General features: G+C 56.5%; 1 protein-coding gene across 1 annotated transcript in view; it reads right to left on the reverse strand.

The window, feature by feature from the left end:
• ELL (elongation factor for RNA polymerase II) overlaps window positions 1-23,085 on the reverse strand; it is a 74,919-nt gene that overhangs the window by 5,646 nt on the left and 46,188 nt on the right. The window contains exons 2-8 of the mRNA XM_045992241.1: window positions 21,778-21,825; window positions 15,290-15,411; window positions 14,685-14,848; window positions 12,323-12,597; window positions 8,726-8,850; window positions 4,441-4,537; window positions 2,808-3,282 (exon numbers count right to left, since the gene is read on the reverse strand). Coding sequence (XP_045848197.1) covers window positions 2,808-3,282; window positions 4,441-4,537; window positions 8,726-8,850; window positions 12,323-12,597; window positions 14,685-14,848; window positions 15,290-15,411; window positions 21,778-21,825 — 1,306 coding nt within the window. The remainder of the gene's footprint in view (window positions 1-2,807; window positions 3,283-4,440; window positions 4,538-8,725; window positions 8,851-12,322; window positions 12,598-14,684; window positions 14,849-15,289; window positions 15,412-21,777; window positions 21,826-23,085) is intronic.

Raw genomic sequence — 23,085 nt, forward strand, 5'->3', positions numbered from 1 at the left:
AAACCTCAGGGCTCAGCCCCCACCAAACCCTCTGAGCTGGTTCCCATGGCAGGGCAGGGGCCTAAAGGGAATCCTCCCCGCAGCTGCCTCCTGCCCCTTCTACCAGCTTCTCCTGTGCCTCCCCGGGGCTGGGTCCCACTGGGAGAAGGCTCCCCACCCAGCACACCAGCCTGCCCAGGAAGGCATGCGGAGGAAGCAGGAAGGGGCCACGGACCCAGCAAGAGCAGGAAACAGACACGAGGATGGACAGAGGACCCAGAGCTGGACCGGTAGCACAGGGGGACAGGTAGCCCTGAGGGGCACAAGCTGGGGCTACAGGTCCAGGTTGGCACCCGCCCAGGGGTGGCTAAGGAGAGTCATCTGCCAGACAGGTGCTGGCTGCGGCGTCTGCCTGGGGCAGAGGTGAGTGTGGCACGGGGCCCACACCCCACAGAAGAGTGGGTTCAACCGATGCCATCCCTCCCACATGAGACACAAATGCAAGGAAGCTTCCTCACATGCTGCCCTGGAACCTTCTCCGGTGCATCGGAGGCAGGGGCACGGTGCACAAAGAACAATGCCACTGTTAAAGGGAGGTGGGTGGTTCCAGCCTGTGTGGCTGCCCCGCCGGCAGAGCGCACTGTCCCAGAAGGAGTCCCGGAACAGGGCAGTAGGCCTCTGTGCTCGGCCATTCCTGTTACATTTGAGGCGCCTGGGAGACGCAGATTCAGATGGACAAAGCATTGCTTTTAGTACCTTGTTGTCCTTATCTCTTCCTTGGGCCCCCTACTCCCTGGTGTGCTTGATAACAAATCTCACTTTCCCACCATAACCTGGGGACAAGCTGCCCAGGCCCATGTGCCCTGGACAGGATCTGAAGCCAGCTGAGTGCCACGTGTCCTCCTCCTTCCCCGGGCCCTGCCAGAGGAACATGGGGCTTTGCTTTCACCATTTACGACAGGACATGCTGCCCGGCTGGGCCCGTTCAGGGTTTGTCTCTCCAGACAGGACCACCTCAGGGGAGCCAGGCCTTGCCTCCCCGCCCGGATGCTGCCAACACCTGCCCTCCAGCCAGAGGGAGGGGCTGGCAAAGGCTTTTCTGGAGAGCAGGTGAACAACTCATTAAAAAGCCTTCAGGAGAGGGGCGCCTGGGTGGCTCAGTGGGTTAAAGCCCCTGCCTTCGGCTCGGGTCATGATCCCAGGGTCTTGGGATCAAGCCCTGCATCAGGCTCTCTGCTCAGCAGGGAGCCTGCTCCCCCCGCCCCCCGCCTGCCTCTCTGCCTGCTTGTCATCTCCTTCAAATAAATAAATAAAATCTTTAAAAAAAAAAAAGGAGAAAGCAGCTCTGCCCTTGCCCCAGGAATGCCTCACGGGTGGATCCTTTGGGGGGAATTGATCTGAAAGCAGCAGCAAGTTTCACAGCCGGGAGTGTCCGCAGGCGCACCTCTGTGGCCACCCCATGGCCTGTTAGGTTAACAGCCACATGGGGTATTCCGCTCAGTAGCCCCGGGCTACGAACTCAAGGTAACCCAGGCTCTGAGAGTGAAGATCCCTACTCCCACCCCAAGTCCGGCCTGTCCATACACCTCCACAGTATCTCTGGGCCCCACAAAGGTTCTCTGGCTCAGCACACAGCTCCAGCTGGCCCCACACCCCTCTCATCCTGCTGCTGTGATCCCAGATCTCTCGACTTCCCACTCTGTGACCTCCTTCTGACTCCTACTGCCTGCTGTTCTATGGACAGCTTCCCAAACCCAGTCTCCACGTGCTGAATGCTCGCCAGTTAGCAGGCTACATGAGGCCTGTGGAAGTCCAGGTGCTGCCCCTCTCCAGCCAGGCCCTGTACCCCACTGCCTTCCTTGAACCCCAGCCCCACCCTGCTCCCTTTCAGTGCCTGGGACCTCCCAGCAACCAGAGCTGAGCCCGGAACTAGTTCCTCTCTGGGTGGACTGTCCCCTCTCACGGGTCCCAGGTCGGAGGCTCTGTGCTCCCAGCACTGGCCTGACTCACAGCAGGGCTGAGACCACTGGGACCTTCACAGACAACCTTGTATAAGAACACAGGGTGCAGGGGCACCTGGGTGGCTCAGTGGGTTAAAGCCTCTGCCTTCGGCTCGGGTCATGATCCCAGGGTCCTGGGATCGAGCCCCACATCGGGCTCTCTGCTCCGCGGGGAGCCTGCTTCCTCCTCTCTCTCTGCCTGCCTCTCTGCCTAGTTGTGATTTCTCTCTGTCAAATAAATAAAATATTTAAAAAAAAAAACACAGGGTGCAGGGGCGCCCGGGTGGCTCAGATGGTTAAGCGTCTGCCTTTAGCTCAGGTCATGATCTCCAGTTTTGCAGATCACGCCCCACATCAGGCTCCCAGCTCAATGGGGAATCTGCTTCTCCCTTTCTCTCTGCCTCTCTCTTTAGTGCATTAAAAAAAAAAAAATCTTAAAAAAAAAAAAAGAACACTGGGCACAGGGGCACCTGGGTGGCTCAGTTGGTTAAGTGTCTGCCTTCGGCTCAGGTTATGCTGTTGGGGTCCTGGGGTCGAGCCCCACATTGGGCTCCCTGCTCAGCAGGGAGTCTGCTTCTCTAACCCCCCCAACCCCGCTCATGCTCTCTTTCTCACTCACTTTTTTTTTCAAATAAATAAATAAAATCCTAAAAACAAAAAAACCAAACACAGGGCACAAAGAAGCTGAATGTGCAGGGTGTGCCACTATGGGGCTCGTGCGGTGGTAGAGTCCCTCTCTGGGCAATGGTGTGGGTGGGCTGGAGCTCAGGCTCCTGGCACTGTCCTCCTACAGCATCCCCCACCCCAGGCCTGCCTCCTGGTACATACCCGGGGCATCTGGTGGGGCTCCTAGGGGGCTGGGCATGTGGTCTGGCAACCGGGCCCGGTGTCTATCCTCAGCTGCTCTCTCCTTGTCTTTGTGCTTCTTGGACTTCTTCTTGGATTTGCTGCGTGATGAGCCACCATGGGGCCTGCTGGGCTGGGCACAGTCCGTCAGCAGGGGCAAGCTGAGGCACGTAGTCGGGGCCGGCGCGGCCACTTCCCCGTGCTCACAGTCGCGGCCACTGTGACCCAGGTCATTGCTGACGTCAGCTAGAGGGTCATGGGCCCTCGGGGGCTCCAACCGTGGGGGCAGGTGGGCGTCTGAGCCAGCTAGTGGGCCTGGAGTGGGCAGCAGGGCCTCACGGCCGTGGGGTGCACTCAGCTTCCCATTGATGGCAGGCTGAGCTCTCTGGGTAAAATGTGATATCCTGGTTTTCTTGCTGACCAGGGAGTCGGTGAAATCAGGAGGCTGTGATCGTTTCTGCAATGGGAGGGAAACAAATTTAAAAGGGAGACTGTGTCTGGAGCCACTGATGTCTCCTGAGGAGTAGCTGGGGAGCAACAGGCCCTGAGCTCAGGAGGCCCTAGGAAACCTGGGGCCTAACTGCAAGGCCCACTCTGGCCACAAGGGGGCACACCCAGAAAAGAACGAGCCTCTTGCTAACCTAGGCTCGGCCCACCCTGAGGACAGAGCCAAGGAAGGGCAGCATCCATGGAAGCAGCCAGTTGAGCAGTCAAGAAGAGCCATCTCCACAGACTGCTCTGAAACTTGGCAGTGTTCGGCGTCATCCCTGGATGATGGGGATGGTGAAAGGACCAAGTCTGAAGGACACACAGCAGCTCCGCAGACTGGGACTCCCCCCACCTCCCCACCAGACCCGGGGCTACTTGCATCCCCAAGGGACACCCTGTGACATGGTGCAGGGCACAGCCTTACTCCACAAGTGAGAACGCTGAGGCATGTGAGACGAGGCCAGACCATGGATCGCCCAGACCCTGTGACATGGCTAGAGAGAGCAAGGTAGCAGGCCCACCATCGGGGGGGAACAGGGTAAGGAGGCTGTCAGCCCTCTACTTTGGCCCAGAGCCAGGGCAGGCACAGACCTGACCTCTCCACAAGGAGGATTCAGGGCCTTGGACATGCGCTGGGAGCTTCCAGGCCAAAGGAGAGAAGGGGGGAAATAAGGGACTTAGGGTGAGGGACTCACAAGCCAGAGCGCACAGGTGGGGACACCTGAGCACCCATCCTGACTACCGACTGAACCAACAGTGGTCACCGCTCACAGGGCCCTGCGCCTGCAGCCGGACTGCTCGATTCTACGGAACCTTCATGACAGCCCTGGGAGGCCAGTGCACCTGCCGTGCCTGCTGTACACAGAGCACAGGGCTCAGGGCAATCCGGGAGCCTGCCCTCCCTTGGCCACAACACCCACGACCATTCAAGGGAACTGCACTGAGGGCCCGGGCCCAGTCTGGGGAAGGCCAGGCAGTTGTTCATTCACCGAAGAAAACACCTGCCTCTGAAGCAAGGGCCTCATGGGCTGCCCTAACACAGCTCAGGCCTGGCCCATGGGCCCCTCGCCCACCCTTCTCCCTCGCCGCCACCGCGCCTTGTCCCAGCCTGGCCCACTGCTCCTACCTGAGGGGGTGAGGCCGAGTTTCCATGTTCCCTGGGAGGACTGGCGGCAGCAGGGTCTCCGGGCAGGCCAACGGCACTCTGTGGCTGACACAGCTTCCTACGGAGGAGAGGCAGGGTAGTCGTACGGCCCGACAACCTGCCTTCCCGCTGATGCCACACTGTGTCCCCTACACCAGTGATTCAGGGTGGGCCCGCTGTCCCGATGAACCAGAGCAGGGCCGAGTACATGGGGTACCTCAGGGCATGGAGGGCAGAGAGCAGCCCGAACACATCCCCCGGCCAGGCTCACCCACAGCCCGGAGGATGGCCCACCTGGAGTCCTGTGTGCCCAGAGAAGGCTCAGGGGGCCACCCGCTCATCCAGACACCCTTACTGTGGAGACCAGAGACCCGAGGAAAACTGACTGGATATTCAAGCTCTGTACTATGTCCCTGCAGGAGCTGAGCACACTTGAGCACTGGCCCCTCCTTTTAAAAGCAATCATTCATCCTAATAATGCTTACTGCAGAAACCTTAGAAGATGCTGCAGGGGGCTGAGATGCCCTAGCCTGACAGGAAGGACTTCCGGATTCAGGTCACACCTTCCCGGGAGCCAACATGACAGTATATCCTCAAGGATGACAGGGGCAGTCACCAGCCTACCAGTACTGAGCACAACAGTGCAGTCAGGGATGAGAAGAGAGACACCGCGACACTCAACGGGCAGATGGAGGCCCCAGTAGGGACCCTGGCTTGAGGCCGCTCTCTGATCCCCTCTCATATTCTGAGGCTGCGAGTCTCACGGGAGCCCAACAGCCAGCCGGGTGCAGTGCGTGGGACCACAGGCCCTCCATGCCCAGCTGGGGTCTGGGGTTACGGGGATCCTATCTGCACTGCTGAGCAGTGACGAGCCGAGTAGACCTCCTTGACCGACGGCCACATGACAGGCCTCTGCTGCTGTCCCCAGATATAAGGACAGCCCCAGGGCAAGCGCCTGCAGCGTGCAAGCACTGGCTGCTCATCTGCTGTCCAGCCACACAGAAGCAAGCGCAGCCCTTTCCATCTGCTCTCCTTCCAGCCCCCACTGAAAATGCACGGAGGAGGAAGGGAAAAGAGAGCAGCACGATCTAACACTGAAAGCAGACGCGGTGACTATCTTACAGGATCCAAGGAAATGGGGCCCGAGGCCATAGCACACACCCCCCCCCCCCCCCCGGCCCAGGGCTCAGAGACCTCACAGAAGGGGCTCCTGCAGGGCTGTCCCCGCTCTGCTCTGGGGCTGTGGGGAAGGAACCCACAGTGTGTCCCAGGAGGCCAGACTGCTCCCGCCACACCTGGACCACGGGATGGACAGAGGTGTGGCCTCAGGAGACTGAGGAAACAGAGGGGCCCACGGGGAGCTGCGGAGAAACCTCGGCAGCCCTCCTGAGGGGATGGAGCCACTCAGAAAAGCCTTGAAGGGCTGCACTGAGGCCTCTAAGTAACAAATGTCAGAGTCCAAAAGAGATAAGAGAAAGCATCTGAAAGCAAAGAGAGAGTCTCTAAGCAGATGAAAACTTTAAATCCACAATAGAAACACCAGCCTCAATATCCCCAGAAAGACAAAGGACTTGAATAGAATTTCTCCAAAGATGATACACAAATGGCCAGTAAGCACACGAACAAGTACGCGTGATTGGTCATCAGGAAAAGGCAAGTCAGAACCACAAGCAGATAGTGCCTCGCACTGACTAGGAGGGCTGGAATAAAACAAAACAAGAACGAAAAAGAACAAGTGTTGGTGAGAAAGTGGGGGAAACTAGAAACCTCCGTGTGTGTCACTGGAGCGGGAGCTGTTGTGGAAAAAAGTCTGGCAGTTTCGCAAAAACCTCAACTCCAGAGAATGGAGAGAGAACGGAGAATCCACGTCCATACAGATCCTCGTTCACAAATGTTCACAGGACCCCAGCCACAATGCCGGGAGGCCGAGACGGCCCCAGGGTGCATCAGCAGACAAGCGGATGGGGGTGGATCTCCACGCGCACCAGATACCCACACAGCACACGCAAAGGAACGAAGCTCTGATACATGTTTCGGCCTATGTGAACCCTAACCGTACACAGACAGAAGGCAGTCACAAAAGGCCAAAGATCCAAAAGTCCCAAAGATCCCATTGATAGGAAACATCCAGAATAGGGCAAATCCACAGAGACTGAAAGATTCGTGGTTGCCAGGGGCTGGGGGGAGGGGGCACGGGAGTATCTGCTGACACGTGGGGTTCCATTTGGGGGCACGTGTTCTGGAACTAGTACAGGTAGCAGCTGTACAACACTGCGGATGTGATTCACACCACTGAATTGTGAGAAAGAAGAATGAGGCTGGAGGCCTCACAATCCCAGATTCCAAGATCTAATATAAAGCCAAAACAGTCAATACAGTATGGCCTTGGCACGAAAGGCAGACACAAGGGGAGTGACTACAGGGCCGGGCATGGCTGCCAAGGCCTCGTGGCGCCCTTGAACACCCAGGACAGGACAGGCCCCAGCAGCCCCACACACGGGAAACAGAAACACAGAGGAAGAATCAAAATGATGGTGGCAGCAGGTGTCCATGTAGAGCCGAGCCTCAGGGGCCCAGGCTGACCCTGGAAGCATCAGCATACTTAGGTCAGGTATGATTTTGAATAAGCTGTAGGAAAAGGAGGCAGCCCAGCTTCTGGGGTGATACCAATCCTCAGCGGCAGAAATACCCCAAGGCCTTATTTTTCCTTTTTGCTGCGAGCTTTCAAGAACGGCTATAAATTGGGTTTTCTGTTCAGGGAGGGAACAACCTAAACTGAAGGGAAAAAAGTGCACAGACGGGTGGCTGGGTAACCTTCAGTGCGGCTGCGGGCATCCAGGATGCCGATGGTGACCTTTGCACACCAACCGACCCAAGCTTCCAAGGACAGCAGGTGCCACTGGCAACAAGCGGTTTCTGGCACGGCTGATCCCCAAGCGGGGCCCCGGTGCTGGCCTCGCTGGCCATGCTTGTCCAGGTGAAGGCTAGGGGCCCTGTGTTCACACAAGGCCCAGCAGCTCACTCAGCGGAGCAGGGAGGAACAGGGAGGAGCCTGGAATGACACAAAGCTCCAGAGCCGAGATTCCTGCTGAGCCCACCTACACACCAACACACAACAAGGCTACTTGCTCTCGGCCATGCTCCTTCTGGAGCGCTCTGTGCGGCCAAGGCCCTCGGGTTCTGAGAACAGCAGAAATAGCCTTGCAGTGTCCCTAATGTGTGCCTTGTCACCTCAGAGCACTTGGGTGGGTAAATTTGACCAATTCAACACCAGACTCTTTGTCCAAAAATGTCTAAGGGATCAAAACACCCGTAGGTGACGGAACCAACCCCAGGCGTGTTTAGCTGCTGCAACAGGAAACACCAGAAAGAGGATGGGGGTGGGAGCGACCGGTCTTCTGCTGGGAAGAGCTCCTCAAGGCCCCCACGACCTTTGAACAGTCGGAGCGGTGACCCCAGGCTGGTTTGGAAGCAGGTACTGGCTTGGTGAAGAGCGCCCTGCAGGGCTGAGGAGGAACTCTGGGTTCACCTAGAGTAGCCCCAAGTCTACATGCAATTACTGCTTTAAACAGCTGAACTTTGGGGAAAAAAAAAACAAAACCCACAACCACATAAATAACTCAAGTCCCTGAGAAATCATTTAAAGACTAATTAGTGTACCAGCCTGCTCTGAGCGGCACTTCACAGGCTGCACTCCCGTCAGGCATCGGCCGAGAAGGAAATCATTAACTGCTCGCCTGAGCCAGGCAGGGGCCTACTTAACCACTCCTCCCCTGAGCCACCAAGGCCACTCCTGACCTCGGGTCCCAATTAATCTGAAAGGGAATGTGTTTAATTAATGCTACTTAATCACGCCTGTGGGGAGTTTTGTTTTGCTTTGTTTCTCTCTGCTTCAAGTTCTTGGGAGGTTCTTTTAAAGAAGGAGGCGGCCTGTAGCCCAAGCCTGTGGGGCTGCGCAGGTTTTGGAAGTGCGCTTGACAGGAAAGGAAGCGTGGAACAAGCAGAGCGGACCGAAGCGTCCTGTGTGGGCACTCTGGGGCTCTGGTGCGTGACCTGCACCCTTCACTCCATTCGGCAGGTGCCGGCCCGGCCCTGAGGTGTCTCAGGTAGTGGGAAAGACTGCCAGAGAGTCTCCACAGATCCCTCCATCCTGCTCAAGAGCCCTATGACCTTCGGGACCACACAAGGCCGCCCTCGCACCCTCAGGATGCCATCTGTCCCAGAACCAGGGTGTGGGGACATGCCCAGGCACGGGAGGCGGCCTTACCGGACAAGCATCCGCTTCAACAGCTGCTGGTCCCCTTCCGAGTAGCCAGGCCAGTCCTTCTGCACGTCCTTATATACACAGTCCTTCAACGTGCACGTACCATCCTTGGCATTCACGTTGGCCACCTGTAATACAGAGACAGAATCACCTTGCCAGAAGCCTAGGAAAGGCAGAAGTTACTGAAAGTAGGTGATGGAGGCTGGGGGGCAGAGACACACAAGGGGAAAGAGGACAGCACTCCCCCAATCCCCTGCACACCAGGGCAACAAGCCTTGGGTTGCAAAAGGATCAGAACACCAGGTCCTGACACCGAGGTCTTGCAGCTGCTGGAAGACACGCCGGCTCCAAAGCAGGCGGGGCTGCCGTCTACACTCCCAGGACCCCAGCACCGGCCTCCCCTGTTATGGACTGAAGGTTTTCATCTTACCAAAATTCATGTTAAATCTCAGCACCCAAAATGAGGTATTAGGAGGTGAGGCCTTTGGGAGGTGATCAGGTCATCAGGGAGGAGCCCTCATGAATGGGAACCGTGTCCCTGTAAAAGAGACTCCAGAAGCTCCCTCCTCACCCCTGCCATGTGGTAACACCGTGAGAAGACAGTCTGTGAACTGGGAAGGGGGTCCTCAGCAATCACCCAATCTTCTGGTGCCTTGATCTTAAGACTTCCCAGCCTCCAGAACCGCAAGGAGTAAACGTCTGTTGTTCATAAGCCTTCCAGTTTATGCTATTCCAGTAGAGCAGTCTGAAGAGATGGACACCCCCTCTTGGACATGCACTCCCGTGGCAGAGACGGTGGTGGATGGGGGAGCCGGGGCCCCCAGGGACCAGGCTAAGTCCATCTCCCCTGCAGCCAGCTAGCCCTGCTCAGGCTGATTAATAATGGCCGAGCTTGTCTCCAAGATGGCAAAGATGGACTCAGAATGTCAACCTTAAGGGCACTTGAAGAAATTCAGGCCCCGCTACCAAGCAGGAGCCCCTGTGCCAGACTCGCTGGGCCCACAGTGCGCGGCTGTGGGGGAGCTGGCGTAGCAGCAGTCGTTTTCACTACCACGGGCTTCTAAGGGGACTCCAGGTCACAAGGGTTTCCACAGGGAGCATTTTTTAATGGCTGAGTAATATTCCACCAAGCATCTGCACTGGATGCCATTTCCAGTTTCTCTGTAGCTTAAATAGACACCACTGTGTGCAGGTTCTCCCACGCTGGTGACGGCTTCCTTCGGCCAACTTCCCAGAAGTGGGATGAGTGGGTCAAAGGCTCTGAACATTTTTACAGCTCTTGATGCAGTTTGCTAAAATGCTCCCAGAAGAGCCACCCACCCGTCCACACTCCCGCCCACAGAGGATGAGCCTCCGGGCTTCTCTGAGGCCCCGCCAGCACCGGAGACAGATGTTTCCACAGAAGGCAAAGAGAAGGTGCCTTTGAAGAGTGTGATTTCATCTGCGCTGCTCATCGGAATCCCTGATCCCTCGGCGGGGAGGCTGGAAATAACCAGCTCATAGTATCCCCCGAGACCTTCCCCTTCCTCAAGCTGCTGGGATCCTGCTACTGCACCCAGCCCCCAGAAAGGACATGCTGGGTAGTAAATACAGAAGCACAAAGCAGACGGGGCCATTCAGAAGAAAACAGAGTAGAAAACAGACAAGGGGGGATGTTCTGCCCACAGACACAAGATAAGCTGTCCCACAGGAGGCTGCTGAATCCGAATCAACCAGAGAAGCCGGAGCCCAGCACAAGGCCTCTCTGATCCCGGGCAAGGGCTGGGAGCAACGGCAGCATCTCAGAGGTTAGAAAAGCAGGCACCCCGGGCAGAATGACATCAGTACCAACAGATCCCCAGCTCTTCAAAAACCGAGCCTGGCCTGCTGGCTGCACTCGAGGGCTGCTCAGAGGGTAAATCTCAGATGTTAACTGTGTGCTTGGTCAGCCAAGTTCCACATTCTGCATTTGAGGGGCTCATGTGCTTCTTCTTTATTCTGGGCACAAACAGGGCGAGAGAGGAAGATGGGAGCAAGGGCCATTTCCAAGAATGCCACAGTAGGGGCTGATGGCAGCCTGAACGGCCAGCAGTGTGGGCTACAGCACACCCAGGGACAATGCTGGCTCACGTGTAAAGACCCAGCATTTTGCCAGCCCTGCCTCATTCTCTCCGAGTTCCAGCCCAGAGGAAGGGCCTCCACTGTGCCTCCTTTGAGTTCCCAAGGATAAGGCTGACACCTGTGACCTTCCAAGGAAACCAACCCCCTCAGAACATCATTCCTGGTTCTGGAGCTTTCTGGATGCTTTGGTAGACCCCTCTGCCAAAGAAAACTTCTGAGCCATGAAGCAACACGTCTATCTTCTAATCAAGCCTTGAGCCAACTCGTATGCTCAGAGGGAGAACTGCGCGGCTTGGTCCTCACCTGCACTACCTCTGATGGGGGGAGAGTGGCTCAACAGGTCAAATCCAGGGGCACCTGGGTGGCTCAGTTGTCAGGCAGCTGACTCTTGATTTCATCATGATCTCAGGGTCGTGAGATCGAGCCCCGTGTAGGGCTCTGTGCTGGACATGGAGCCTGCTTAGAATTCTCTCTCCCTCTGCCCACCTCCCTCCTGCCTTCACACACACCATTAAACAAAACAAAAGAGGCCAAATCCAGAGTTTCCCGGCAAGTGGCACTCCCGAGGCCAGAGTCCTAGTGACACGAGGGGCAGCGAGCTCAGCTCATCTTCAGACACAACTACTCATTATCACAGCATGTCAATTTTGCACTGTCTGCGTGCCCAGAGCATCTGAGGCAGGACGTAAGGGGGGCAAGTTGAGCTGGAGGACAGAACCCCTCGAGGTTCAACCGTGCCTCCTCCACAGGACGGGACTGTCCACTGCCAGCCAAGTGAACCTGTCGGCAGGGCCCCGAGGCAACTGCATGGTCCAGCTGATGTGGCGAGGCCAGAACAAGCTGTTCACCTTCCCGGGGGTCCTCCAGCTCCCTCCACAGGCTCTGGGAGACAGGGAAGGGCGTAGGGGAAGGGGCCAGGCCTACAGCTCTTGCTCCGAGGCTGAGCTCTTCTGTAATAGCAGGCTCCATCTGCTGACATCACGTTCCTCCCAGCTCAGGCTCTCACCCCGCACGAGGCGCTGCAGTCAAGCTGTGGCCGCACACAGAAGCCTGGGGGTCCACAAGTGAAGCCCCTTGCTGAGGGCCGCAGCTGGTGAGTGTTCCCTGTTTGGCTGACCAAAACAGGGAAGCTGCCTGACTGAGGAGGCTGAGCTCTGCGGTTACCCAGGCTTCTCTGGACTCTACAATCGCTGGGCAACTGATGTCCAGGATCCTGTGTGCTGTGCCTGCTGCCTGTGTGTTCACAGACAGTGAGGACTAGGGTGCTGACGTCACAATGAACAACCTCAGGGCCACTGGACAGTAAGCACCACGACCAGGGACATGTCAGTGACAGCCCTAAGCATGTCCTAACCGAGAAGGCCGAGGCTCTGAGGCAGGCTGAGACTCCTGGAAGAGACCCCGGGAAGGGCCCTTCCCAAGCTGCCCTGTGTCCAGACTCGGTGCAGAAGCCACTCAAGGCTGACTGGACCCTCAACCTGGCCCCGGGCAAGCACGAACCTGCTGGAGGAGGCCATCCAGCGCATCCTTGTCCGCCTGGGCCAGGCCGTCCTTCTGCAGCCGCAGCAACAGCTCGGCCTTCCGGTAGGGCCTCAGCGCCAGGAGGTGCAGCACCCGGTCGCGGAAAGGCCTCTGAGACACCCCACTGCCCCCGCTAATGCCACCAACATTGCTCTTCTTGATGGCACTGGCCAGGTTGATGGGGGTCGCCCGCTTCCGGGAGGGGACAGCGTCCGTGGCCCCTGGGGCTGGTTTCCGAAACTGAACCTTCTTGCCTGCAACAAGAGCCAAGGCATTAGGGATGTGAGGGGGTGAGGGGGTGAGGGGGTGTCCCTCAGTGTCCCTCTGCCTGGGGCGGATGCTAAGTTCGGAACGAGTGCGAGGTTGCCCTCCAATGGCCGCCAGCCCCAGGGGAAGGCAGTCTGAGCCAGGCCCAGCCTGGGCAACTAAGTGGAGACCCAGGACAGCTGAGAGCACCACCTGCTGACCGCACACAGCTCAGCAAGGGCTTGCAGGGCCCCCAGTGTCAGAAGCGGGAGCTGCAGGAGACAGAATGGACTTCATCACGGGTAGCCCAACCACCACAGGGAGAGGGGGCCGAGAGTAAAAAGAGTGGGGTTCCTGAATGGTCACAGGCAGGTCCCCCCAGAGCCTACACATCACAGCACTGTGCTGGCCCCACAGGATCCCCCATTCACTTTTATGAAAAAGGAGGACTGAACAAAGGCATCGGGCCGCTTGGGTAGCTTCTCTGGAGATGCCAGGGTAAGAGCAGCTCCCTGGCTGCAGCCCCGTCAGGCACTTCTTGGGCAGACATGGCTATGCTCAGAGACCCAGGGGCAGCAGCCAGACCCCCCCACCCTTCTAGAGCTAACAGACTCCAGTTCTGCTCTGGACGGAGGGGCCTCCACTCGGAAACTGTGAACTCCACTCTGGACAGCAGCACCGCCCCTGAGGAACATGCACAGCCAAGGGCAGGCAGTGCATGCCTCATGAACTTGGGCCAGAAAGCTCTCCGTGAGGACTTTTTTTGTTGTTTGTTTTTGTTCTCATGCCTTAAATCTCATTTGTCAAATTCACACAGGAAGAAGTGCTATCAGACTCCTCAGGGTTAGGCTTAGGGTCAGGGAGAGGCCTGACACAGTGGGACATGCATGTCTGTCTTCAGAGGCCAGGGGACAAGTGCTTCCGCCAGAACCGAAACCACTGCAAAACTCTTGCTGTACCCTAAGTGGCTGAAGAAGCCACATTTCTGTCCTGGTTTTAGGCTGAAGGACCAGAAATTTATGGAGATGTGTAGACACGTTCATGTTTGCACATCGAGGTGACAGCAGGCAGGGGAAACATGCTGGGATTCTGGCTGCGGCTCTGGGGGGTGTGGGGGGTGGGCTCCCACCCACACAGTGGGCAGCGGCTCACATCCCAGAGCATAGGCTCCCTCAGCACGCACAGCCACTTCCACCCGGATGCAGCGTTCACGGCGGCACGGACTCCTGTAAGGACGTCTGGGGTTTTGTCCAGAGTCAATCCCACCACCAAGCCAGTGAAATCACGTGCTCCTCTGGGGGGTCTTTGAAATCCTCCTACCTTTTCTTAAAAAAGAAAAGCCCCCAAAGCCATTTGCTGTAAGCCACTTTGTGTCTCCCTCAGGCCTAACACCCTTCTTCCTGGCCTTGAATCCTGATGACGTATGAATTTGTCTGGGCCTAGGTGCTGGGAAGCCTAAAGCAGCAACAGAGCTTCCTACAAGTAAACACACTGTCCACATCGGGGGTGTCTCAACTTCACCAAAACTGTTTCCAAGCAGATGATGTACTGCCAGAGGCTTCTCATCTGGCAGGGGGGGTCAACACATCTCCTTCCCAGGTGTGACCCGACAGCCCCTCACTGGCCCCAATCCAGCAGCAGGCCTCTTGCCACAGGGTACGTCTCGCCATGTACACCTTGCCACTGGCCGTATCAGTCTTGGGGAGGAGTTAGGCAGGCAGGTGAGGGCAGGGGTGGCCACTAGAGGAGGACAAACCACAGCCCTCAAGGAGCACTCTCTCTGATGGGTAGAGATCCCTGAGGCCAGAGTCTGGGAGAGGGGCCTGTGGATTTGGAATTCCTAGAGTTCTTGGGGCTCTTATCCAAACTGGGCAATCAACAGATGTCACAGCCCCCAGCTGACTCATCCAGTGTAATGGGACCTTCCTTTCTGATCCAACGACGACCTGGCTCACCCTGCTTGGGGCCACACCCATCAACCCATACCTCCAGCTCCTGGCCAGGACAGGCCCTGAGTTTCTCCTGCTCCCCACCCCCACAGATGCGCAGCAGGCATGAGCCTCCGAAAGGTGGGAGTCCCGGGCCTCATCCTCACCCAGGTAGCGGCCTCCAGCCTTGATGACAATGGCCCCACGGCTCCGTGTCTCCTCTTCAGCCTGTGCCATGCTCTGCCGTGCTTTCTGGTAGGAGTCGTCGGTGGCACACACTGTGATTTTGTCCTGGATGCTGCCCAGGCAGTCCAGGTGAACATCGCCGTGGCTGTAAGATAAGGGGCCAGGAGCCAAGGTGAACTCCTGGGATGACAAGGACAGACGGTCTAGGAGCCCATGCCGCCCCCCAACCCACGACCCCCAAATGGGAAATGGGGTCAGGGCTAACTTGAGCAGCATGGTTTCCACATGACACTTCTCGATCTGGAAGAAACAAGAGAACCCAGGTCCCTGGGCAGAGGCAGCAGCAGGCCAGGACTTGTACCTGCACCCCGGACATGCTGAAATAAGCAGCAACGCTCCTGCAGAGAAAGGAAGGAGGCACCAGGCCAGCCTGGCTGGCTCAGCCTGTAGAGCATGCGGCTCTCAGTCTCATGGTCCTGAGTTTAAGGCCCATGTTGTGTGTAGAGATTATTTAAATAAATAAACTTACGTAAAAAAAAGAAGAAGAAGAAAAAGAAGGGGGCACTGGGCCCGGGTGAGACCTCACCTGGACACATATTGCTGGATGCAGTCGAAGCTGCCCTGGGGGCTGTCACGGCCAATGTTGGAGAGGTAGAAGGAGAACGTCCGTGCCTCTGTGGGGCAGTCAGGCTGGGGGATGGAGATGTGCTGTGCACAGAACGGGAGACATCACTGGGAGGTTCACAACACAGGGGCATGGGGGTGGGGAACCATGGAATGGCCCATCCACTGGACCCCAGACCATCCCACAACTTGACACAATGAGAATATGCTAGCACTTTCTAAGCAGCAATGGCATTTCGGTCTGAGGAGCGCAGAGTGCTTAACATACACCCAGAGACAGGGATCCCACGGATCTGGGCCATGACCCAGATTCCTGCCCAGCATATGGGGCAGATCTGGCTTGGGATGCACGTGAAGATGAAATGAGACAAGATGGGCATCGGGAGCCATTAGGGCACACGGAGCAACCAAGATGCCCCAATCCTTGCTCCCTGTGTGATGCAGACTCCACCTGAGGGGCTCATGGATGGGCAGCACTCCTCCCAACAAACCAGGAACACGGTTACATGTGACACAGGATGAATGTCTTGTCAATGCAAAGCTCACTTTAGGCAGTGCCTCTGCAGAAGGGATGGCCAGCCTGGCTAGCAGACAGACAAACAGCAATGGTCCCACCCAAGGTGCAGGGCTCAGCACAGGTGGGACAACCTTGTGCCCAGAGACCACTGCAGGATTCCAGACCAACCCTCCCTCGGTTGAGGTCCTAGAGGCTATGGAGGTACTTGTAGGGAGACCCCATGTTCTGGTTGCTGGCCCATATTCAGGGTGCAGGATGGGCTTCTAGAGCCCTGTCAGCAGTGATCACCCCTCATAAAGTAATCCCTGTGTTTTGGGTGCTAGAGTTCATCACAGCTGGCAAACACAGAAGGAGGCACGAGTGGTAAACGGAGGTTAAGGGGACAGGCAGGCTGCATTCCGGTCTCATCCAGGCTGCCAAACCACCTCGGTATGCCCAAGCCCTGTTTCTTCTCCAATGAGGTGGGCACGCCAACACTCTTCATCAGCACCGGACTGAACACGGCGCAGCTGAATTCCACCCCTGCTCCGCTGTCATGGGTAAATAAGGGCAGTTCAGCCTGTCTGACACTGAGGACACAGCGGCTCAGGCCGTAAGAAGGGACCCTGCTCCTGACCCGGCTCCACGGCCTCCCTGCCTCTCCCCTCAGGGTGGTGCGTGGACCTGTAGGGAACCTGCATATGCACCTGGCCTAGAGTTGGTCCCCAAATACTGAGTGACCTGCCCAGCACACAGTCAGTCCCTGCCCCAAGGAGAGGCCCGGATGTGCAGAGTGAGAGCCAGCCTGGCTCAGAGTGGCTCCCAGACCCGGCAGAGGGGGCCTGTCTTGCCTGCACATGGGATCTCTTTTCCAACACATGGGGCTACCCTGTGCTTCCGCTCATCCCTTCTTGGATGTGACTCCTGTTCTCCTTTATAGAAGTAGCAGGAAACACGCTGCCCAGAGGCCAAGGTTCAGGCTGCTAAGGGTCACTGCAGGAGATGTACCCAGAGCCAGACGCACACCGACGCAATGGCCCAGAATGCCACAGGATGCTCATGGGCCACCAAGTCAGCAAATCAAAAGCAGCTTCCAGCGGAGCCGGACACCTGCTGCCATGGCTGGGCGGGGGGGACGCTTTCTTCACCTCACTCTTGAACCTCTCCCTTATCCCATCCTGGCTCTGGTGGAGACGTGGCCTCCCCAGGTGGCATTTTCCTCCTCAGTCTGCTGAGGACAGTGACTGGGTTGCACCCCTAAGAGGAGGGAAGGAGGTCAGGTCTGACTCCCAAAGTGACCATGCTTCTCTCTGGGTAGGGCCTGTGGGGGACTCTTCACTCTGACCCTTTTATCCCACCTAAACCTTTACCATGCAGGTGGGTATGCCCACTTTCAAAATTCATTCTGGAAGTGGGGGTCCCAGCACAGAGCCCAGAAGTGGATTTGTGTAGCTCCTGGAGCCACAGGACGATGAAAAACCCAGGGCTTGAAACTGATGGACGAGAACGTGATGTTGCCCATGACAGGGGAAGACGCACATTGAAGTCTCTGGTGTCCTTCGGGACAAAGCGGGGAGCACCCGAGTCGGGGAGGGAGGGAAGTAGAGGGGAGGTTTGCCAGGCACCTGCTGTGGCCCGTTCTGTCAGTCCCAGCTCCTTCCCAGCACTACCACAGCCTGTGGAATCCCCTGGTTAACAGGCTGCTTTGCCAGCTCCCAAATGACAATGGTTACTGGTTACCAGTCACCGGGAACCAGGCAGGGAAATTAGCCAGAGGGGCATGAACAGCCTAGAGTGCATGGCTTTCTCTGGGTCAGTGAAGAGCTTGGCACATGTTCCAGGATGTGGCCTGAAACAGCCCTGCTTGGCTGGACCACGTGCCTTCCAGACCAAGTCTCAGCTGCCCCACGGGGGGCACCATGTGGCCCTCAGCTGGCCTGAGCACACAGGTTTGGGTGTGTCTGATGACAGCCCGGATTCTGGGTTGGCTCACTATTAACCTAATCAAGCATCTGTGCACACAGACCTGGAGCAGCAAATGGGTCTATCCTTCCTTTGTGGCCCTGAGTGCCTCTGCGGTCTGCAAGGGGGCACAGTTCCTGCCTTTGAAATCTGTCCCAAGCAGGGCCTGCCTCTGCGGTCCCCCACCCCCACCGGCCCCAGTCTGCAGGGCCTCTTCTGTGGTGCAGGTGGGGGCTGTGAAAAGACACAGCAAGTCTTGGGGGCAAAAACTGGTGGGGGAAAGCACCTGATATTCCATCCGGGCAAGAACAAGGGCAACAGGAACGTATAGGAACCCAAACACCAACGGACCAGGAGCTTCTCGCTCTCTGGCCAGAGGAGTTTATAGACATCACTTGTTTTCTTACTTACTGTCATTTCCCAAGGAAGCTTCAGAATAAAACGTATTCTGGGTAAAGAGAACTACCACTGCAGAACTGGACTTCCAAGAGCAAAGCACCCTCTTCCGCCCAGGGTCACTCCCTCAGCCCCAGCATGCACCGTAGGCACCTGCCTGCATTCCAAGCACTCACTGACCCAGGAGGCTCAGGAGAGGGAGCACAGAGCCCCTGCACTCTGTTCAACCCTGGCACATGGTTGGCCCCCAACTCGGAAACCCCCCATTTTATTTAACAGACAGAGATCACAAGTAGGCAGAGAGGCAGGCAGAGAGAGAGGAGGAGGCAGGCTCCCTGCTGAGCAGAGAGCCCGACACAGGGCTCGATCCCAGGACCACGGGACCATGACCTGAGCTGAAGGCAGAGGCTTCAACCCACTGAGCCACCCAGGCACCCTGGAAACCCCCCATTTTAGAAAGTTTTTAGACCGTTTCCAAATTGCCCCTGTTACAAACGACACAGCAGCAGGCACCTAGTGGCTCAATCTTGTGTGTGCTCTTACCTGCAGAGACGGCTCCTGGCCACACACACAAAAACTGGTCAAACGCCTATTACCAGAGCTGTCAAACCTCATTCTAGAAAGTGCAGATGAGGCTCCTGGAGCAGTACAGGGAAATGCCAAGACCCTTCACAGCCCTGGATGCCAACCCTACTTCTCTTTTATCATCAACTGAAGAGTTTCAGAGTGGGACTGGCCAGGTGAGGGTTTCTCTTCCCCTCTGGAGCTGACTTTTCACAGCTGTCAGAGGTTAACAACTTAGAAGTGACAACCAGAGACCAGAGTGGCCCACGTCAGCCAGCGCAATGTCTAAGAGAAGGCCGAGAATGCAAACACAAATACGTACTCGGCAAATGAAACAAGGATGAACATCTTGCTGGGGCACATGATACCCAACATGGTACAGGTGGGCCAGTCTCTCTGGACGCTGTGGCAAATGCCATTAGTCACTCCAAGGAAGCGGCCAACACCAGGGCCCAGCTGCACACCTCCCTGGGCAGGTTGGGCTCATGGTGCTTGCAAGCATAGGCAGGGAAGTGGCCAGGCCAGGTGGCACCCCCCAACCGGGTGGCAACCCCCACCCAGGCGGCACCCAATGCTACAGCCTGATGCTGGCTGTGTGCATGGAGGGGGACGCACATAAGAGGCTGAGCGAGCTCGTTCTGGGCTGCAGGGAGGACACTGGTTCTCCTAAGGCCTCATTAATGGCGCACACACGACCCCTGAGGCAGACAGCCCATCTCCTGGGCAAGGAGGCTGAGGCATGGTAAAAAGAATTGGCCAAGTTCCCTGAGCTCAGGAGCCCACAGATGGGGTCTCAATCTTTAGTCTGTCAGCTTCATGGGGCTCTGGGAAAGAGGGTCCCCATCACCCTACAAGGAGCCAAACATGGAATCAGCCCATGTACCATGAAAAATGAATGAGCCTGCCCAGCGCCACCCCACTGACCACTGTCCAGCCTACCTTACTGGTTCATCTCCAGCCCCAGCTATCCACAAGGGGCTGAGCGACCAGAAGTGGGAGGCAAAAGCCCAGGTGCCCTGCATCCTCCCACAGCAAGGTGACTACGTGGATGCAACCTGCTATGTGCCTAGCACCAAGCCAGGCCCGTCACAACTGGCAGGGAGGAGGGGACGCATCCCATCAATGCCCAGGAGGAGAAGGACAAGGTTAAGAGAACACAGAGGGCCTCTGTGCCTCTAGTGCCTGACACCTCACAGCAAGCAGGGGAAGAATAGCATTCCTCCTCGCCACTTGGCATCCTCCAGCCCTCACACAGGCTTGCACAGGGTACAGCCTCCTAGTGGAGAATCGTGGTCTGGCTTGCCCAGAGTTGTAGCACAGGACCTCTGTACCCTCAGAACCCTCTAGAAACTCTGTAACACATGAGAAAAATCCAGAAAGAAGAAAAAGCAGGTAAAACATGATTCTAAATCTGAGGTGGAGGACCCCCAAGTTAAATGGATATGGTTCTCAGGCTTTGCACAGAAATTTCAGTAACACAAGGCACAGCCCAAGAGGACCTTGTGGTGTTTCTGTGCCTTTTGTGAGTGGTCGTGTGGTGTTTTGCTGACCAGAAAATGCTGCTCACTAGATAAGCCACAGAACTCAGTGGCCCTTTCCATGGATCCACTTCCTCTTCTTTCCCTGACTGCTGAGGGCACAGCAGGATCACTCGCCACCAGAGGGCGCCATGAGGGCTAGTCTGGCAGCAAGCCTAGGGAGTACTGTCCCCAACACTGACCACTGCCCGTGGGGAAATGTCCCAGGGAAGACAAAGAGAAAGCTGCCACAAGCTCCTGAAGGGGCCCAACAAAGGTATGGATGTCCCAGAGGAGGCTCTGCGGAGGGAGCAGGGAGTCTGGGGCCTTTCAGGGATTCTTGCTGACCTTGACAGGTCTTAGCATAATGGACAGTTCAGTTCACATATGCACCTGGCCAGGCCACAGCTCCAAGTGACACCCTGAACACTAATCTGGATGAAGGTATTCTGGAGATGTGGTGACATCCACGACCAGCTGACTTTAAGAAAATGACCCTCAATGGACTGAGTGGGCCTCATCCAATCAGCTGAAGGCCTTAAGAGGGAAACTGAGGTTTCCCTGGGAAAAAAGAAGCTCTCCTGTGTACCACAGTGTCCATTCCTGCCTGCCCCATAGATGGACTTCAGCCTCACCAGCCCCACAACTGTGGGAGCCAATGCCTTACAATATATCTTCTGGTATCTTTGCATCTGCACACAGACACACTGGATCTTCTACAGGCCCTGTCTCTCTAGAGCATGCTGGCAGGGGACGAAACCCACAGACCTCCTCCATAAGGAGGCAGCCGGCCAGCTGTCAGGTGGAAACTGACTCAGACACTTGCAGCAACACTTCAGATTAAAAAAAAAAAAGAAAAAAAAAATTGCAATAAAGACCAGAAAAAAACCTGAAATATTCCAAGGCATGTTTGGTGGGTGAGGGATACAGGGGTGGGGGTGGGGGATGTCCAAGCCTTCGGGGGCAAGGATTGTGGACAACTCATCCTTTCTTTTATTCTCCAATTTTTCTGTAAGATGGTCATTTAGAATGAAATAAATGCATTTCAGAAAACATGAAGTGCTCAGTTTCTATAACAACCCCCTTTCCCCATCGGTAGCCCAGTACTAAAACTGGACACCCATGGGCCCAGGTGCACCAACAAACCAGCTCCTGGGGAGGCCACAGCTCCAGGCCTGTTTGGCCCCTGGGACACCTCAGTTTTGAATCAGCGCAGAGATGAGATCAGAACAGAGACCTGGGAGTCTGGGAGTCAGCTATGCATTGGCTACAGGAAGGAAGGGGAGACTGAGGGACTGCTGGACAGAAAAGCTGCATTCACCCCGGAGAGCCTCTTGGTGTGGCCCCGGCAATGGGACCAACCTGGCAGACCTTAGCTCGGCCCAGCACGTGCCCTGACACACAGAGATGGGACCAAAATGCTGCCCCCAGCCTGCTTCTGCACCCAGCATGCCATGACAGGCCAGAGAGCACGCTGCCACAATTCCAGATGTGCTTAAGACAAAGAATACTCACCCCTTGACTTCCTTGAAATCGGATTGATGGTCTCAGTGAAACAGACTCCTGCAAAAAAGCAAAATGGGAAAATGTTAATAAAGATATCTCGAAATCCAAGACTCACTTCCCAGTTATAGAAAGAGTAGGGTAGGGTGCCTGGGTGGCTCAGTGGGTTAAGCCTCTGCCTTCGGCTCAGGGCATGATCTCAGGGTTCTGGGATGGAGGCCCACATCAGGCTCTCTGCTCAGCAGGGAGCCTGCTTCCCCCTCTCTCTCTGCCTGCCTCTGCATACTTGTGATCTCTCTCTCTGTTAAATAAAGAAATAAAAAATCTTAAAAAAAAAAAAAAAAAAGAAAGAGTAGGGTAAGGACAGTGTTTTCAGAAGAGGCAAGAGAAAACACACACACACCTAAAAATTATAGGAAAGGTCTCTGAAGCAGGATTTTGAAGGCTCAGTAGGAGTTCCTGAACGGCCCGGGGGGCAGGTAGATGAGAGGTCAGAATGGAGACAGAGGCAATGGGCAGCCCCTCACTGCTCCCCCAGACCAACATCAGCCCAGACCGCCCTGCCCCGGAGACACCCCCGGGAATCGCAATGGATGAGCACCGCTGGCCAGAAGGCTCCCAGGACAGGGCCCAAGGCCCGCTCACCCCCACATGACAGCTTCAGAGCAGTTTGTCACTGAGCCTGGGGTGGCGGAATTTCCAAATGTCACAAGAAAAAATATACATAAAAACTCAAAATACTTTAAGCTTCAGCTATTCAGAGATCGGCCTTCTGTTAGAATTTCAGAAAGAACGTGGATCCAGATGGAGGGTCGCACCTAACTCTTTCTCATCCATCTTGGGCCCGAGCACCCACCTTCTGTACAACACATTATCACCTCATGGCATGGCCCTCGTTTGTCATTAGACCCCTTCCCTCTGCTCCCACACCCTCCTTGCTTCTGTGCCCAATGTCCTCCGCAGCCTCCTCCAAATGGCTGGGCCTCCCATCTCCATTCGAGCCTGCCCTCGGGTCTGCACCCCAGCCTGACTGGCAGTGAGAGGAGCCCCCCCCCCCAAGCTGGTCCCCACACTCCTAGACCCCAGGTGTCCGGAGTGACTACTTGTCTGCTCCCCACCCAGACTGTCAGGCCCACCACGGGCCCTGGGTGAGTGAAGCAGCTCTCTAGAATCACGGGAAGGACCAACCAATGGGCAGGTTGGCCTCTCGACGTGCATGGGTCCATTAGAGGCTGGGCTGAGGGCTGCGGTCGTATGCGGCAGGCATGGCCCACACAAGCCACGCATGTGCTCCCCCCATCCCACACTTTGTTTAGCAAG

The sequence above is a fragment of the Meles meles genome, chromosome 20 (genome assembly GCF_922984935.1).
Source record: "Meles meles chromosome 20, mMelMel3.1 paternal haplotype, whole genome shotgun sequence".
In the NCBI taxonomy this organism is placed as follows: domain Eukaryota; kingdom Metazoa; phylum Chordata; class Mammalia; order Carnivora; family Mustelidae; genus Meles; species Meles meles.